This window comes from Mirounga leonina, unplaced genomic scaffold (assembly GCF_011800145.1).
Source record: "Mirounga leonina isolate KUSES-001 unplaced genomic scaffold, KU_Mleo_1.0 Mir_376, whole genome shotgun sequence".
NCBI lineage: Eukaryota > Metazoa > Chordata > Mammalia > Carnivora > Phocidae > Mirounga > Mirounga leonina.
This window is the reverse complement of record NW_023270718.1, coordinates 5911702-5929017: the sequence shown is the minus strand read 5'-3', so window position 1 is coordinate 5929017 and position 17316 is coordinate 5911702. Positions and strand designations below refer to the sequence as shown.

The window sequence follows — 17316 nt, the reverse complement described above, 5'->3', positions numbered from 1 at the left end:
GCTGGGGGTTCCTCCCATAGGAGACGGAGGTTGTGTGGGGCCTTGAAGCATGTGCAGGGATCAGAGGGTCAGGTGGGTCGTGGATCAGCATCCGTTTTGCACTATCTCTTCCCGTAGCCTGAGTTCCTGAAGGCAAGGTCACGTGTCATTGATCTCTGGGTTGCCGGGGCCCAGTGTAATGACCCAGGACACAGGAAGCCTCAGTGCACATCTGCTGAATGAGTGAATGAGCGAATGAGTGAATGGCCAGATGCAGGAGCAAACTGTGGGGGCCAGGGGCAGTGCCTCCAGAGGCAGGGTGCCTGGGAAGTGTGCGTGTCTGTGTGCGGGTGTGAACACACACACACAGGCACGCACACATGGAGGGTCAGGTCGGTGCTTTGAGACAGAGTTTGCAAGAAGAAAGGGAAGCTAAGGTCCGAGGGCAGGGACTTTCCGTGTGCGGGATCTTCCAAGTTTCTTTCTGAAATTCAAGCCCAATACTCCTGTACAATGCCCCGTTTTTGTATCCTTCCCTTTCATTAAGACGTTTAGTCGCTTCAAAGCCTGCCTCCATCCATGATGCCACTGAGGTTCGCCGCATCCCGATGAGGCAGCAGGCTCCCTCTGCTCTCAGGCCAAAGCCCGGTGCCTGAGCCTGGCTTGCCAGCCCTCCCCTGCCCACCCACCCACCTCATCTCATGGCACTCTTTCCTTCCCCCACAGGGCGCCAGGGACCTCCTTCTCCCCATTGCTCACGTGCCCCAAGCCCTTTTCCACACCAGGCTCTTTGCACGAGCTGTTCCTTCTGCCAAGACAAACTTTTCCTCCCTCTCTTTGCCTCTTTAACTCCTAAGATCCTTCTGGTCTCAGTCTATATGTCGTGTCCTCCGAGACATCGTCCTGGCCCCTTTGCCGTCCGATGTATAAACCCCCATCTGGCCTCTCTTCGGACACCCCGTCCTTTTCCCCTGGAGTGCTGACCTTAATTTTCAATCGTGAGGTCCCTTACAGAGTTACGCCTCCCACGGCTGCCAGCGTGGAAGCTCCACGAGGGCAAGAACCACAGTGGTTGTGTCCAAGAGTGCTCTACCCCGTGTCTAGCCTGGTGCTTGACTCATGACCGGCACTAAATAAATATTTGTTCAGTGACCGGACGATTGATTCCATGACCACCAAGCCGGTCACTGGAGGGCTAGCCAAGAACCCAGACCCCTTGTTACCCCCTCGCCTGTTCCCTTCCATGACCTTGAGCATCTCCTCGATTTGGTCTCCCCAGTGAAGCAAAGAAAAGCACCAGGGGGCCCCAACTCAAATCCCAGTGTGGCTTGAGCCATCTCTGGGGCCAGGGACTTTTCTGCTTTAGCTTCAGCTTCTTCATCTATAAAATGGGAAATCAGTTGTTGCCTACCCTGGTAGGCGTGAGGGAAGTGTGCGAAGGGCCGAGCGGAGACAGAGCCAGGAGAAATGAAGAAATGGAAGACTGTGCATCTGTTACTGTTGCCATGACCATCAGCATCAGAAGCATCAGCAACACAATGCTTGAACAGAGAGGTAGCAAAACACTATGACTCAGAGCATTCACGGTGGAGACACAGAGTGGTGTTCAAATCCAGGCTCTATGGATTACAAGCTGTATATTCGGGAGCAAATGACCTCGGCTCCCTGAGCCTCGGTTTCCCTACCGGCAAAAGGGGTTTAATGGAAGTGTCCCTTCTTAGGGTTCTGGTCACCAGTGAGAACCGGATAGACGTTAGCAGTCCCCGATGTCCGTCTTTGTACTTGAGTGGCTGGCTCACACACACACAGACACAGAGCGGGCGGTCAGCAAACGTGTGCCGTGTGTGGCTAAGAGATGGGGCCAGCAGGAAAGGGCCTCCAGTGACGGGTGGTGGACAGGAAGAAAGATGTGATTCTAATCTCTTCTCCTGTCTAGAGCCAGGGGAAGCAAAGAGAGGCAGAGGGCAGGAGCTGGAAGCAAAGGACAGAAGTTTAAGTGGCCAGGAGGCTGTGGGAGGGGGCGGAGGCAGTGGCGGGACTGTAGAAGGGTTTAGGGAGTCTAGAAGGGCTTCACGAAATTACAGAACACCCGAGCTGTGACTGGTTGGTTACCAGGGGAGGTGAGGGCCAGTCCTGGATGTGTCCCTAACCTGCGAGGACCATGTCACCAGACACAGCCCTTTCTCCCAGTGCCTCTGGATGTCCCCACTGGATTCGGAAATCAAGAGTGCAGGAATGATAGGATTTGATTCTTCCCCTCCCCCTCATCCCTGCCTTGGACATTTATTAAGGATGCCCTTGGGCCAGGCCCTGTGCTAGGTGCTGGGGAATTGTGGCAAGGCTGTGCATCGAATATGTTGGGGGTGGGGCGTGACACGGAAACACAGAAATGTTTCTATGTCCCTGCTCCCCACCCAGTGCTTAGCATCGGGGAAGGAGGCTTCTGGGAAGGCCAGGTCAAAGGTCGCATTGGCTGGTTCCCCTCTGACTGCCTAGAAGAGGTGGCGAACCGCTCCCAGGAGGGAAAGCAAGGTAATGAGGACTCCCTAGTTGTCCCCGATCATCTGAGGGTTCTCCTGACGGGGGTGGGGTGCTGGGAGGTAGAGGGGACGACGTGGGCCAGGACCCCCAGGGGTGGGCCCACGGTTTCCAGAGTGAGGGTCCAAGGTCGTCCCTTGTCCCCCTGCAGAAAGCCGCAGTGACAAGGCAAAGAGACTCTTCCGGCATTATACCGTGGGCTCCTACGACAGCTTTGATGCCCCAAGGTAAATGTCCTTACACCCTCGGGTGCCCCTCACCCCAACCTACCTTCATACTCCACCTTTAAATATTTCCACCACCTCCACGCCTCCTTTCTGCTCCCTCTAAAGTTTGATCCAGAGCTGGGGGAAGGCAGAGTTAGCTTCAGACCACAAGCTCATCCCAAACCATCCTTGGCAGCCACTGAGGCTGCCCAGGTTTGGAGTAGCCTGAGACCAATGGGTGGACAGATAAGGATGGGGATGTCTGGGGACCAGGGGAGCTCGTGTGTGTGTGGCTGGCTGGAGGCCTTTGTCTCCTTCATGTGCCCCATCTCTGTGCGGTCATGTGCAGCAGAAGTGTATGCATCCCATGCCTCGCACGGGCGTGGGGAGAGGGGCAGGCAGAGCTGGGCCAGGAGGGGTGGGGGTGGAGAGATGGGCACACTGACACCTTTCCCCTCCCTGGCTGCTGGCTGACTTGCTTCAGAAGCTTGATGGATGGGATTGGCCCAGGGAGGTGAGAGGGGAGGGGAAGGGAGGGCACGGGGTCAGGAATGGGAAGAAAGGGGTGCCTGGGGATGTATGGACTTGTGTGTGCACGAACAGAGCTGGTTTCCCTGTGCGTGAACATCTTACACAGGCGAGCGTCCTTGTACGGATTCTCTGAGTGTGTCCTTGCCCCTGTGTCTCTGTAGGTGCGCATGACACGTGTCCGTGTGCATGGGTGGCTAGAGGCCCCTAGACGTATAGCCATGTGCCTATATATGCCCATGACAGCGAGAGAGTCTGTCCTACTCTGTATAGATGGGTGCATTTGTGGCTGTCATTTGTGGGCGCACGATTGAGCCTAATCGTGTGGCTGGCACTGCACATTTGTGTTTCCCTGAATCTGTGTGTCTGAGAATGAGGGCAAGTGTTTCCAGGGATGTCAGTGTGTCTGCTTACCTTGTATGGACAGGTTGGTTTCTGCACACGTCTGTCTCTTTCTATGCATGTCACTGTGCGGGCGTGTTAGCCCAGAAAATTGTGTGCATGCATTTGCATCTGTCCGATTGATCTGGAATTCAGGACCTGGGGCCCTGGGGGAGGGGAGGACAGAAGAGGGGAGGATTCCAGGGCTTGGGCTTCCAGAAGGGCAAGACTGTGGGGGAGGGATGGTCATAACTGGGTATCTGAAAGATGACACCCTCCCCCACCGCTCCCCCCATCCAGGGAAGGGTCTCCTTGTTTGTAGCATCCTTCCATTAAATGTGTCCAAACCTATGTGTCTGTGTTCTGGCCAGTGGGGACGGGAGGGGGGGGGGTTGGGGGGAGAGAAATAACAAAAGATGGGGAGAGAGGATGGGGCTGGGGTGCCACCCTGCGCCCGGAGTGTCTGAGGCGCTTGACCATTGTGCGTGTTCACCTGGCACGTCTCTGGCTCTGGGCACCGGGTGAGTATCAAGGTCCCCCCCACCCCAAATCTCCCTATCAGCCTCTGCTTCTTGTCTCTGACAGTGTCTCTCTGGGTCTCTCCTTGGCCTTGTTTTGGGAATCACTTGCTCCCCCAGCTGGATAGGGGTGCTCCCTCTTGCCCTCAGCTTCTTCCTTCTCCTCCCCTAGCTCCGTCAACTTCATCCCCTCCCCTTCTCCTTTCCTCCTTGTGCCCACTGGCATGTGCTGCACTGTGTGGTGTGTCTGAGCCTCTTCCCCTCCTGCCTCCCCCCTGCTCTCCCTGACCCTGTCTGAGGTGGCCTGGCCTGTGGTGTGTACCCTGCATCCCTGCTGGAGCTCTGAGGTCCTGGCCTGTTGCCACCCTCTCTCCTCTCCCTGGGGGTCTATGCCCTCTCCTCTCTCAAGTGAGCTGCGGTGTGTGTATGTCCCTCGTCTGGGCTTCTTTGGGGCGGGGGGAGGGGTGTCTCTCACTGCTCTGGGGCCCAGTCTCAATGTTCCTAGCCTTCCCTTCCTGGCCCTTCCAGACTGTGTCGGGGTGCATTATGTGTCGGTCTGCGATGGGGGGCTGTGCGTCCCCTCCTGGGGCCTCTCTCACCGTGGTATCCCTGCTGGGAAGTGGGGCTCGGTTCGCGCGTCCCCGCACGCGGTCGCGAGGCATCTTGTGTGGTGGTGTGCGTCTCTCTCCGCTCTCCCTCGCTCTGCACCTGCGCGGGAGGGCTCTGGAGGGAGGAGGGGGTTAAGCGGGGGGCCCAGACCGGAAGTGCCTCCCCTTCTCCCCCCCGCGCCTCGCCCCTCCCCCTTCTCCCGCCAAGGGGGCCCCCGCGTTCCCCTTCGGGCCCCCTCCCCCCTGCCCGGCCCCCTCCGCCACCCGGCGCAGGACGCCAAGGGGTTAAAGCCTCGCGCCCGCCGCCCGCCTCCGGAGCTGTCCGCGGTGCTGAAGCCGGCGCCTTCCGCGGTCCTCGCGCTCCCGCCGCGGCCCGACCCCGCGCCCCGCGCCCCCGCGCCCCCCGGCATGTGAGCCCCCGGCCCTGCCCTCCCTCCCGCGGGAGGGTGCGCGCCCCCTCCCCCTCCCCCCTCCCGGCGCGGGTCAGCATGAGGCGGGGCCTGGGGGCCCGGACACGGGGGTTCGGCCGAGCGGGGACGGGGACGCGGCGGCGGCGGCGGCGGCGGGGGCGGCCGGCACCGGGCCCGGGGCCGGGGCCGGGGCCGCGGCGGCGATGGCTTTGTCTGCGGTCGGCGGCGGCGGGGGTCTCGGAGGCGGCCCCGGTGGGGGCTCCCTGCCGCAGCCGCCCCCCGCGCTCTCCTCCAGCTGGCCGGCCCTGGGGCCCCGGCGGCGCAGCGTCTGGTACATCTACAGGTAACGGAGCGCGCCGCCCCTTTTCTCCGCGGCAGGCTGGGAGGCCCTGGCCCGCTGTGACGACCCTCTCCTCGCCGCTAATCCCCCAGTCTTGGGACTCCTCCCCCCTCAAGCCGCCCCCCCCCCCCCCCCCCCCCCCCCTCCCCCCCGGGTAAACCCCTTGGGCCCCCCTCCTCTCCCCCTCTCTCTCCCCCCCGTCCCGGGCCCTCTCCCCCCGCCCCCCCCCACACACATACACTCCTCAGCCCCCTTCCAGGCCCTTTCAGAGCCCCCCATCTCTTCCTCCGAAGCCTTGCCCCCAGTCGAACCCTCCAAACGGACCCCACTCTGGGGTTTGGAACCCACTACCCCTTTCTGCCCCCCTCACCGCCCCCACTCTGTTGAGCCCTCCCCGTGGGGAGCCACAGTGACTCCCCCTCAGGCACCTACATTCCAGGTCCCTGTTCCTCTGATCCCCACCTCCCCACACCCCTTTACAGAGTTGGCAAGTCCCCTCATTCATACCCCTCTCTCCCATTCACAGTCATCCCCCCATCACACACACATCCCACCCCCGGCCTCCCCTCCCCTCCTCTTTTTCCGCTGCGTGTCACTGTGCGACCGTGCATGTGTCAGTGTGGATGTGTCGGTGTGCGTGCGTGTGTGACTGCCTGCGGCCATGCGCACACGGCTGTGTGTGTGTGTGTGTGTGACAGAGAGAGAGAGAGAGAGAGATGGAGAGATGGTGGGCTCCCAGTCCCCCTCCCCCAGCTGTGTCCATCTGTGTGTCCCTGTTTGATGGTGTCTATCTCTGTGTGTGACTTGGAGCGACAGAGAGGCTGTCTGAGGATTGTGTGTGTGTGTGTGAGTGATGGAGTGGGTCTGTCCCAGGGACTGCGGCTGTATTTCCCATTACCTATCCTCTCATGCCAGGCCTGTCCCCTCCCCCTGACAGCCCCCCCTTTTCTAGTCCCTCCGTGTGTCTCTGTCCCCATGTGCCCCTCTCCCTGCCTCCAGGGGGTCTGTGCCGGTGTGGGGCATGTGTGCTGAGCCTCGGCTAAGCTTTTTCACGGGGAGCTGCATCTGCCTGTGTGTGCCACTTCTTAGCATGGGAGGGGGCTGGCTTCCCTGCGAGGGGGCCTCTGTGCAGGCCATGGAGAGACCCATGGAGATGGGTACATGAGGAGGGGCTGAGTACCAGAGGGGGTGCCTTGTACAGCAGCAAGCTCTGGGCTGTGGGATCCTGGGTGTGTGAGAGGCACCTTTGGGATGGGGGTGGGGGGAGTGGATGCTGCTGCAGTCTCCGCGTGTGGGATCCGGCGAACAAGAGCTGGCCGCTGAGCTCCAGAGGCCACTCCGGGGTCGCCGAGGGATGGCCTGGGGGAGAGCATTGTGTGTGCTCCTGCAGGGCAGGTAGTCAGCAATACCAGCCTGAATGGGGTGTCGCGTGGGTAGAGAATGCTGGGCCAGGGGTGGGGTTAGAGGGTCTCAGTAGGAGGGTGGCCGATGAGATTGGAACAGGGGAGAGCGGAGGACACTGAAGTGGGGGAAACGGGGGTGCTGGAGCATACAGGGTGCGTGGGGTGTTTGGAGAAATGGGGTGAGGAGGGAATGCAGGAACTGTGAGGAGGATTTGGGGGTGGGGATTCAGGCAGCACAGGGAGAGCACAGAGAGGATGCAGGGAATATAAATGAAATGCAGCTGCAAGTACCAGGAGGCGGAAGGGTGTGTGAGGAAGTGAGTTGATGCAGAAGTAGAAAGAGGCTTCCACGGATGAGAATGCGGGGGACTGGGGAGTATGAAAGGAACCTAGGGTGCTGTAGGGGACACAGTGGGATTGCATGCAGAGGTGTGAGAGGATGTGGGAGGGGTGAGGCTAAGGGAGAGGGGGCATAAGAGGGGTGAGGGTCTGTGGAGGACACTTTGGGGAAGGGGATGGGAGGTGTGCAGGGGCCGAGTAGGAGGTAGAGGGATGACCCCATGGGGGTGTGATGAGGGCTAGGGGAACTGAAAGCTAATGAGGGTGGGTTGGACCAACACGGAGCTTTCTGATGGCATGGAGGAGTAGGGAGCAAGGTGCTGAGAGGTGAAGGGGCACACACAGGAGCAGAGGATGGGGAGCACAGAGTTTAGGGAAACTGTTGGGGCAACAGGGCAGGTGGGAAGTTGGAGGATAACGTGGTGGGATGAAGGAAGCATCCCATGGCCAGGGATTGGGCAAGAAAGTCATGGGAGTGCGGAGAGAAAGGAGCCTGTATGGGATGGGGATGCTTGGGAGGGAGGGACACAGGTGGAGTTGTGATGATCTGGGGGTGTTTGGACGTTATTGGGGTGTATGGGTTGCCTGTGAGGAATTCAATCCTTGGCTTTGACACTTTTCTAGCTGGTGTGATCTTGAGCATGTTACTTCTCCGTGCCTCAGTTACCCCTCCCAGGGGTGTTGTGAGACTATGTGAATAGATAAACATTAAGTACGTGGAGTGGCATCTGGCAGTCAGCAATGGGTCAGTAAATGTCACTCATTGTTGTGCTGATGGCATAACCTGGGATAAATTTCAGGCTCCGAAGGCGTGGATGCTTATGACCAATTTGGGGCAGATGTATATGTGCTTGAAGTATTTGGGTGCAGTGAAGTGGACGGTATTATAACTGCAGCCACCCAAGTATTTCTTCTGTGTTTCTGAAGATTACTCACTGTGTGACCTTAGGCAAGTTGCTTAACCTTTCTATGCTTCTGTTTCCTCACCTATAAAGTGGAAATAGTACTTATGCCTACCTCAGAGGCTGGCTAGGACAGACAACTGAGTTACTCACCTGTGAAGGGTTTCAGATACCGCCCCGCACATAGCAAACGCTTCTTCCTGGCATGCAATGGACATGGGAGTTCTGTTGAATTATATTGGGGGATGGGGTACTTGGGGGAAGGCTTGTGTCTGGAGCGTGAGGATAATGTGGGGGTAAAAGAGAGATTCCAGGGGTAGGGGAAAGACGTGGGAAACATAGGGGTTTGTGGCATGAACAGAAGAAAAAGAAACGGTTGCAAATGAGGGATAAAGGAAGTCCCAAGGGCAGGCTGTCTGCTGGGGACCTGGAGGTCTGGAGGGGGTCTGGGGGTAGCAAAGGCATAAGGACTCAGTGGAAGTGGCCAGGTGGGGACAAAGGTGGGTGTCGCAGAGTGCATGGTCAGGAGCAGGCAGCTCTGACCTCTGAACCAATTTCTGTTGGCCTTGGCCTTGGCCCCTTCCTCCTCTCTTTGCCTCCCTTCCCTCACCCCTTCGAAACCCCTTCCCTCTTCTCTTCCTACACCCCTTCTACCCTGCTACAAAGGTGGCCTCTCCCTGGCTTGAATGTAAGGTCAAGAAGGCATGGTGGGTATGGTGTGGTGTGTTGACTGGACCATGGTGACCCTTGAGTGAGAGAAGTGGCTAGGTCTGCCCGTGTGTATACACGCGCTGTTGACCACACCCAGTTACGATAAGGGGGGACGGGGGCAGGGCTGGCATACCGCGCATGTGCAGACCGCTGTCGCTGGGGTACAAACGTATGGATGTGACAGTGACAGTGGAAGTCGTGGGGATCATGGGAGTACACAGGGGTGCTTGTGTGTAGGGGGAATGGTACCGAAATACGGTAGGAGCATGGTGGGTATTATTGGCGTGTGCTGGGATGTGTTCAGGGGGCGTGTTATGGGAATACACTGAGATCCGAGGGAGGGGGAGTTATTATTGGAGCATACTGGGATGTGTGGGGGGCGTTACTGAAATCTACTGGAGTATTCGTGGAGGGCTGTTTTGCCGAATCTGTGGGGGTAGGTAATTGAAGCATGCGGGGAGCATGCTTGGCTATTATTGGAGTGTGTTGGGGCTGGTGGATATTATTGGGATCTGCTAAGGGGTCTGCACGTGTGCTGGACAGGTCTCAGACGTGAGCACAGGATGCTCGGGGTGCATCAGGGCATGCATCCTAGTGGATGGAGGGTATTCTTGGGGCCCCCGAGGGGAGTGGGGTTGGAGTCAGGGTGTATGGGTATTCCTGTTGTATACTGGGGTTCCTGGAATGGAGTGGATATATAATCTTCAGGCACACTGTGGTGATGTCAAGGGTTTGAGGCTGTTATCTGAGCGAGCCCAGGCAGGCGTTGAGATACATGGAATAGATTTGAGTTTAATTGAACTTTCCTGGGTATGTGAACATTACCTAAATGTGCTGACAGGCTTTGGTGGCCCGATGGTGGCGACTATCTGCATATTCGTGAGTAGTTTGCATTTTTACTAGAACCTGTCGGCTGCATGAAGGAGAGACATCTGAGGTATACCAGGGAATAGATCAGTCACTGTTGCTCACTAGAGCTTTCTGCAGCGATGGAAATGTTCTGTAACTGCACTGTCCACCATGGTAACCACCAGCCACATGGTGACTACTGGGCACTTTGAAATGTGACTAGTGAGACTGAGGAACTGAATTTCTCAATTTAATTTGCGATTAATTTGCATATAAATAGTCACACGCATTTAGTGGCCCCCATATTGCACAGTGCTGAGTAAGCGAGGCTACAATCTGCTTGGGTACCTGGGGAGATGTTACTGTAGTTTATATATAGTCAGGGAGCTGGGAGGGCTATCATCAAAGCACACGTGTCCTGTCGACTTAGTAACTTGCCTGAAGACCTTGAAGGAATCCTGCTGAGCCCATACTTCTTTGTGCCCAGCCCCGTGCTGAATACTGTACGTACTGAACTCCCACAGCGACCCCATCTGGTGGGGCCTGCTGTTGTCTCACATTATAGATGAGGAAATTGAGGCCCAAAAGGTTAAAGCCTTGGGCTCAAGGTCACAGATAAGAAAGTGGCTAGCAGGGGCTCAAAGCAGGCTGTCTGGTGATCTGGCGGCTTACCTCCCCATCCCTTGCACTGTGCTGGTACACAGTGGGCTTGGAAACTGCTTGCTGAATGGATGGGTGGATGGATGCACGGATGGATGAATGAGGAAAGACTGAGTGGGAGAGCCAGCACTCCGGGCTCTGAGGGGGAGGCTGCGAGCAAACACACACGGAATGGGTGAGGAAGATCCAGGAGGTGGGATGAATCGTTCTGGAGCAGGGGCTCAGGTCACCGGGTTGCTGGTGGAGGTTGGACTCTATGTCTCATAATCCCTTCTCCACCCCCCACCCCCCACCCCGCCCCCTTGCCAGCGATTACATCATTAAGGAGAAGACAGTCTTGCTGCAGAAGAAGGACAGTGAGGGGTTTGGGTTCGTGCTCCGGGGGGCCAAGGGTGAGTGCCGGCTGGGGAGGAGATGGGAGAAGGGCTCTCTGACCCAGGGGGATGGACAGGGGAAGGGACCCCAGCCCCCCCACCCCCCCACCCCCAGGGTGCTGGTCCCTCAGCTACGGTGAGGCCTCTGTGACTTGGGTCTGAGCCCCATCCCCTGCTCGGCCTCTCCACCCCCTCCCCTCCGACCCCGCCGGCTCCTCCCCATCTGCAGCGCAGACCCCCATCGAGGAGTTCACCCCCACCCCGGCCTTCCCGGCACTGCAGTATCTGGAGTCTGTGGATGAGGGTGGCGTGGCATGGCGAGCTGGACTTCGTATGGGAGACTTCCTCATCGAGGTGAGTCCTGGCCCCCAGCCCCAGGGGCCTTTCCAAGTGCCAGCCTCCAGCACACCTTCCACAGATACTGCTCTCTCCCTGGGACCCTGGTGACAAAAATCCCCAGGCTCCTCCTGATCCACACCAAATACGGCTGCCCAAGTCCAGATTCTCTTTCAGCACCAGGCCTCCCAGTCCCCCAGCCCACCCCCTAGCCAGCCTCTGCTTTCTTCAGTGATTCCTTCCGAAGGCTTCTCTGAAGCACTAAAAGAAAACAGAGCTGTTCCCCAGGACACACACACACACACAATGCAGGGACGGGGGACAAGGACGGGGGGGGGGGGGGGGGGAAAAGGGGGAACCCCGCCCCTTCCCCAACCCTGGGGCCAGGAAAGTTACCAGAAGGAGAAGTGGGGCCTTGCAAGGAGAGGGGTTGGTGGTGAGGGTCAGTGAGAGGGAAGAGGCCAAGAATGCTACACACAGGGCAAGGCGGGAGACCACTCTGCTGGGGACTCTGAAGCTGAAAGCATCCCTCCCCTCACCTACTCTGTGTGGTGTGGGGCTATCTGTGCCACAGGTGAACGGGCAGAATGTGGTGAAGGTTGGCCACCGGCAGGTGGTGAACATGATCCGCCAAGGGGGCAACACGCTGATGGTCAAGGTGGTGATGGTCACCAGGCACCCGGACATGGATGAGGCTGTCCATAAGAAAGGTGCTTGTCCACTTTTTGTGTGTGGCCAGACCTGGGCACCCCACTGCCACCAGACTGAGATCCTCAGAGGTCCTAATGGCCTAATGGTCCTCACCACTGGCCTTCTCTTCCCCAAGGCTGCTTGTTCATGACCCTTCTGGAGGAGAAACTGAGGCAGGGAGGGCTCAGCATGCTGGGGGCAACTGTTATCTGATATCTGGGAGCACTGCAGTGGTGGTGGGGGTGGTTCATGGGCCTTCTCTCTGCGGTACTGATGCTTGACCCCACCGTCACTTTTCAGCACCCCAGCAGGCTAAGCGGCTCCCGCCCCCAGCCATCTCTCTGCGTTCCAAGTCTATGACCTCAGAGCTGGAGGAGATGGGTGAGCCTGTGGGGCTGCTGGGGCCCAGGCGCTGGGGGGGTGGGGGGGGGCAGAAGGGGGCTGAACCAGACCTTGAGTTTGTTAGTGTTGTTAGTGACCAGGGGTCCTGTCCTCATCCTGTCCCCTAGTCCATGGGTCAGACTGTCTCTGGCCTGCGTGTGTGTTGCTGGGAAGGGGCGTCTGAGAGTCGACCTTCCTCTGTCCTCTTATATCTGTTTCTCTGTCGAGTCTCTCTCTGGGTCTGCACGTCCCTCCTTACGGGTCCCTGTTTCCTTTCTGGCTTCTCTCCATCTGCCCCACCTCACCCCACTCCCGTTCTCTATCTCTTCCTCCACCAGCTTCCCCACACCCACTAACAGAAAGGAAGGCCAGCCCCTCCCCAGACAGGGCCGAGTGGACCTGGGGGTCCCGTTTCCCCTGACAGGGGGCAGATCGGGCAGCTGACCTCCCCTACCCTGAGGGAGGAGGGTGTTCCAGAGAGGGGGCCCCTCGCCTCCCCCTGAAGTCCTAACTCTTGGCTCCTCTACTGCCTCTCCCCCGGGCTAGTCTCCCCCTGGAAGAAGAAGAGTGGTGAGTGGGCACAGGACTGGCGGGGGGGCCCCCCCGTCCCCATCCCGCCGGCGGACTCGCCCCTCCCCGACCCGGGCCCTTCACTGCCCCACTCGCGCTTGCGCACGCCCGCTGGCCACGCCCACTGGCCGAGCCCGCTCCGCCCCGCCCCCAGGGGCGCCCCTGGACTTCATCCGCATCCTTTGCCCACAGAGTATGAGCAGCAGCCCGCGCCGGTGCCCAGCATGGAGAAAAAGCGGACCGTGTATCAGATGGCTCTCAGTAAGATGGCCCAGCCCTGCTCCCCAGGCTGCCCAGGACCCCTGACCCCACACCCCCTGGGGTGCCGCAGCCTCTCCAACCCTCCTCCTGCCTGCGCACGCACCCTTTGGCCACCTCCAACCTGATCGCCTCATACCCCAACCTTGCCCCACGCATCAAGTATGAGCTCCCACCCCTGTCCTCAGCCTCTCCCCTGTTCCTTCTGCCTCCCCTCCACCTTCCCTCCTATGACAATTTGCTGTCCTCACCCCTTCCCACCGCTGGGTCCTGCCTTCTGGGCTGGAGATTCTGTCTCCATCAGGGCCATCAGTCCACGGGGATGGAGGCAAGGGTGCCTTTTCCTGGTTCGTACAACATATTGTATGGGCTCCTGGCAGCTCGGTTTCTGCCCGAGGCCAAAGCAAGCTTCATTTCACTGCCTCTTCCCTCCTCCCCTTAGACAAACTGGATGAAATTTTGGCGGCAGCTCAGCAGACCATCAGTGCAAGCGAGAGTCCTGGACCTGGTGGCCTTGCATCGCTGGGCAAACACCGGCCCAAAGGCTTCTTTGCCACTGAGGTAGGCCGCCTGGACTGGGGGATGGGAGCATAATGGAGAGGAGGCTTGGGGGGTGCACACACCAACCTGGAGCAACGTCCTTCTCCTTGCAAACCTTTCCCACCCCTCTGTGTTGAATGTCGGCCTAGAGGGGCACCATACTTCCTGGGCCCTCTCCTTTCTCCCCACTCTGGCAGCCTCCTTTCCTCTCTGCGCATCCTCTTCCTTACTCTCCTCCTAAGTCTTGTCTCTTGTTTCCTCACTCCCTGCTCCCACCTCTTGTCCATCTCCGTCCCACCTCAGGAGTCTCAGGGAAGGCATGATGTCACAGCTGGTGATCCCTGGCATCGGCCCAGCACATGATAATAGGTGCTCAACAAGAGGGAGTTATTAAAATATTATTTATTACCACTGTCTCCACTCTACCTGCTTTTCCCTAGGACAGAGGCTGACCTGTAATGGGTAGTGATCCTGTTTGGGACACTACCTTTTACATGGATTATCTCATTTGTTCCTAGGATCATTCTGTGAGGTCCACATAGTTGTTAGCCCATTTACAGAGGGGAAACTGAGGCTCAGAGAGGGAGGCAGTATTTCAATCCAGGCAAGTCAGGCAACTGGATCCGTGGCATTGGCTCTTCTGGTGGGCCTGCTGGACCTTCCCTAGCTGGCCTGCCATTGGGCTGTGCCCTTTCATGGGAACACAGTCACCACCAGTCTCCTCCCCCCTCCAGCGTCACCTCCAGAGATCATACACGCCCTACTTCTCTCTTAGCACTTGCTTCTTCTCTGCTCGGGCCTTGCCCTCTGACCGTGCCCTTTGACCCCTTTTTCCCAGAGGCCACACCCACCACCCAGTGGGCAACAGGCTATTTACTCTAAAACTGGATTCTTTGGCTTTTGAGGGACCATGGACCCCCTTGGCAGGCTAGCATAGTCCTCCTAATAATGCTTATAAACATAAAATAAATTACCTAAGAAAACAAAAGAAACCAATTACACCGATAATACAATTATCAAAATATTTTTTAAAAGCAAAATCCATGGGGCACCTGGCTGGTTCAGTCGGTAGGGCATGTGACTCTTGATCTCGGGGGCATGAGTTTGAGCCCTGTGTTGGGCCTAGAGCTCAGTTAAACACATACACACACACACAAAGTAAAAGCAAAATTTATGATATAGAAACATCTATACTTTTTTGTCAACACGTTAGCCAGCAAGACCTCTAACTAGTCATGAGGTGCATAAACACAATTTCAGGAGATCCGCACCTGCTGTTAAAGGATATGGAAATATCTGTGATTTCTTTTGGGGATACAGGCACAAGTCTTGCTAAGGTCGGCTTGGTTTGCTGCCTACATCCTTAATCGAGGAAATGTTGTGTTGTCGTTGGAAGATAATAACAATAAAGATGTAATTTTTTTTCCTAGTCCAAGTGCATGGCCCCCTTGAAGTCTATCCACAGACCTGCGAAGGGTTAGACTGCCTACTTTAGAACGCCTCATACTTTGACAAGAACCAAATGAAGGTGGCAAATTTTGTACTTGGACTCAAAGAATTGCTTTCAGATGTAAAGGTGGAGGGTCCTTGGCCACTTCTCAGGGCTTGGGAGAGTGCCCTGCACGCAGTAGCCCCTCACGTCTCACCTGTCCTGAGTTTCTCAAGGAATCTGAAATCTCTGAGGCTGTGAGGATCATCTTTTGTGCCCACCTCCCCCAAAGGTCAGTGTAGACTCGGAAGTGTATGGACAGTCAAGCCAGGCAGACCTGCCTCCAAATTCTGACTTCCTCTGACTTCCTGTGTTACTTGAACCATACTACCTAATTTCTCTGCATCCTCAGTTTCCTGCTCCGTACAATGGGGCTAAAGCCAATCTTGCTGGTCCTGATGAGGAGTGAATGAGATCACCTCCTAGTACAGCAGGCTCTCAACAGATGGCGAGCCCTCTTAGGCCATAAAACAAACTGGAGACCCCACAATGACTTGCCAGTGAGCCTTGAATGTGCCCCAGAGACCCTGTAACAGCGTATCACATGCAGAGTCTCCAAGAATAGATAGGGCAAACCCTGTTTTCCTTTATTCAACAAATGGCAGCCAGCATGCCAACCCCTCCCTGTGTGAACCATGGTTACAGGACAGACAAGATCCCAGCCTTCGTGGAATTCACCATCTGAGCTCCAAAGACACCCGTAGATGGGCCCAGACATGGGCCAGTAATAACACCAGCTGCCCACGTGCCCCTCCCTCCTAGAAACGAGACTCGCAGGCATTCACCTGAGTTCTTGAATGGCATCTCCCTTCCTTCTGGGCCTTAGAGGCCAGTGGTGTTTTTCCCTGTTAGGTTTCCCTTTTTCTTCTCCCTTCCAGGGTCTGGCCCTGGGCCTTCCCAAAGCCCCGCCTCTCGTGTTGGGGTCTTTCTTCACCCTCATCTCTGTCCCCACCTTCCCACCAGCCATCCTGACTTCTCACACTAAGTCAACACGGGCCCCAAACTGCTGCTTCTGCATCTCCATGGCTCACTCTCTCTGTGGTCTTGGTCTCTTCTGTTTCTTGTCTCCCATCTGCTTCAGCTTCTCTCCCCTCCTCACTGTCTCACTTGGAGCTCTGTGCACTAGACCAGAGAAGGTAGCTGGCAGTGTGGGGGCCCAGCATTGCCCCGAGGCCTCTTTTATCAGGCCCGAGCAACAGTGAATCAGAGTAACCTATTGTACAAGGTGCCACTGTTTGGAAACGTAAGAATTGGGAGATTTCAACCTCCCTGAAAGACACCCCTCTGCACAAAACCTAACGTGGGGACGTGGTACTGAAGGACCTGCCCATGCCAACAGTGGGAGTGGCAGACCCCAGGCAGATCCACTGTAGGTCATGTTGCCTCTTGGGCTGTCTCCTCCTAGGGCTCTGCTGTCCATCCATCAGTCCTCCCCTCTGTGTGGCCTTGGCTCCCTCAGCTACTGTCTGTGTTACCCGGTCACTGACCCCAAGGGGTACCCTACACCCCCACCAACTCCTGCACTGTCCTCGCTTCCGCCCATCTTTATCTGGGTGCCAGTGTTAACCTTTCTCTGGACTCAAATTTTCCCTCTGATTATTTTGACCATACCCTCTTGATTGCATTATCTGTCTCTTTCCCTCCTCTTTTTTTTTTTTTTTAAGATTTTATTTATTTATTTGACAGAGACACAGCGAGAGAGGGAACCCAAGCAGGGGGAGTGGGAGAGGGAGAAGCAGGCTTCCCGCCGAGCAGGGAGCCTGATGTGGGACTCGATCCCAGGACCCTGGGATCATGACCCGAGCCGAAGGCAGTCGTTTAACCGACTGAGCCACCCAGGCGCCCTCTTTCCCTCCTCTTTGCATGCCTGACCCTCCTGGAGCAGCTCTGGCCCCCTCCATTCGAGGCCTCTCAGGACTGCCTCTCTTCCTGCTTTGTTGGGACCCTCTTTCTTCCCATCGCTTTCTCATTTCCCCTCCTGTCTGCCCGGCTCTGAACCCCCATCTCTGTCTTTGTCGATCTCTGTCTCTCCGTCTGTCTCCCCCTCCGCTCTCTCCCCCCTCACCCCTTTCCAAGGGCTGTCGCCCTGGCGTGCATTTCTCAGCCCATCTTCAGCCTCCAGCCTGCACATAGCACCAGGGCGCACACTCTGCCCTTGAGGCATCAGACCCTCCACCCGCCCACGAGGTGGCACCGGAGGAGGGCTGGACCTCCCGCTGACTCCTGCCCGCAGCCGGTGACGTCACGCGCACCCGGGCCCTCTGATTGGCTGCCCGCCTCTGCGCGGGAGAGGACGCTCCCGGTTC

General features: G+C 57.4%; 1 protein-coding gene across 1 annotated transcript in view; it reads left to right on the top strand.

Moving 5' to 3' along the window:
• Nucleotides 1-17316, top strand: part of SHANK1 (SH3 and multiple ankyrin repeat domains 1) — a 41355-nt gene that overhangs the window by 12370 nt on the left and 11669 nt on the right. The window contains exons 12-20 of the mRNA XM_034986965.1: nt 2398-2511; nt 2669-2744; nt 3211-3237; nt 10682-10764; nt 10976-11100; nt 11657-11792; nt 12073-12153; nt 12916-12984; nt 13424-13542. Of these exons, the coding sequence (XP_034842856.1) occupies nt 2398-2511; nt 2669-2744; nt 3211-3237; nt 10682-10764; nt 10976-11100; nt 11657-11792; nt 12073-12153; nt 12916-12984; nt 13424-13542 (830 nt within the window). The remainder of the gene's footprint in view (nt 1-2397; nt 2512-2668; nt 2745-3210; nt 3238-10681; nt 10765-10975; nt 11101-11656; nt 11793-12072; nt 12154-12915; nt 12985-13423; nt 13543-17316) is intronic.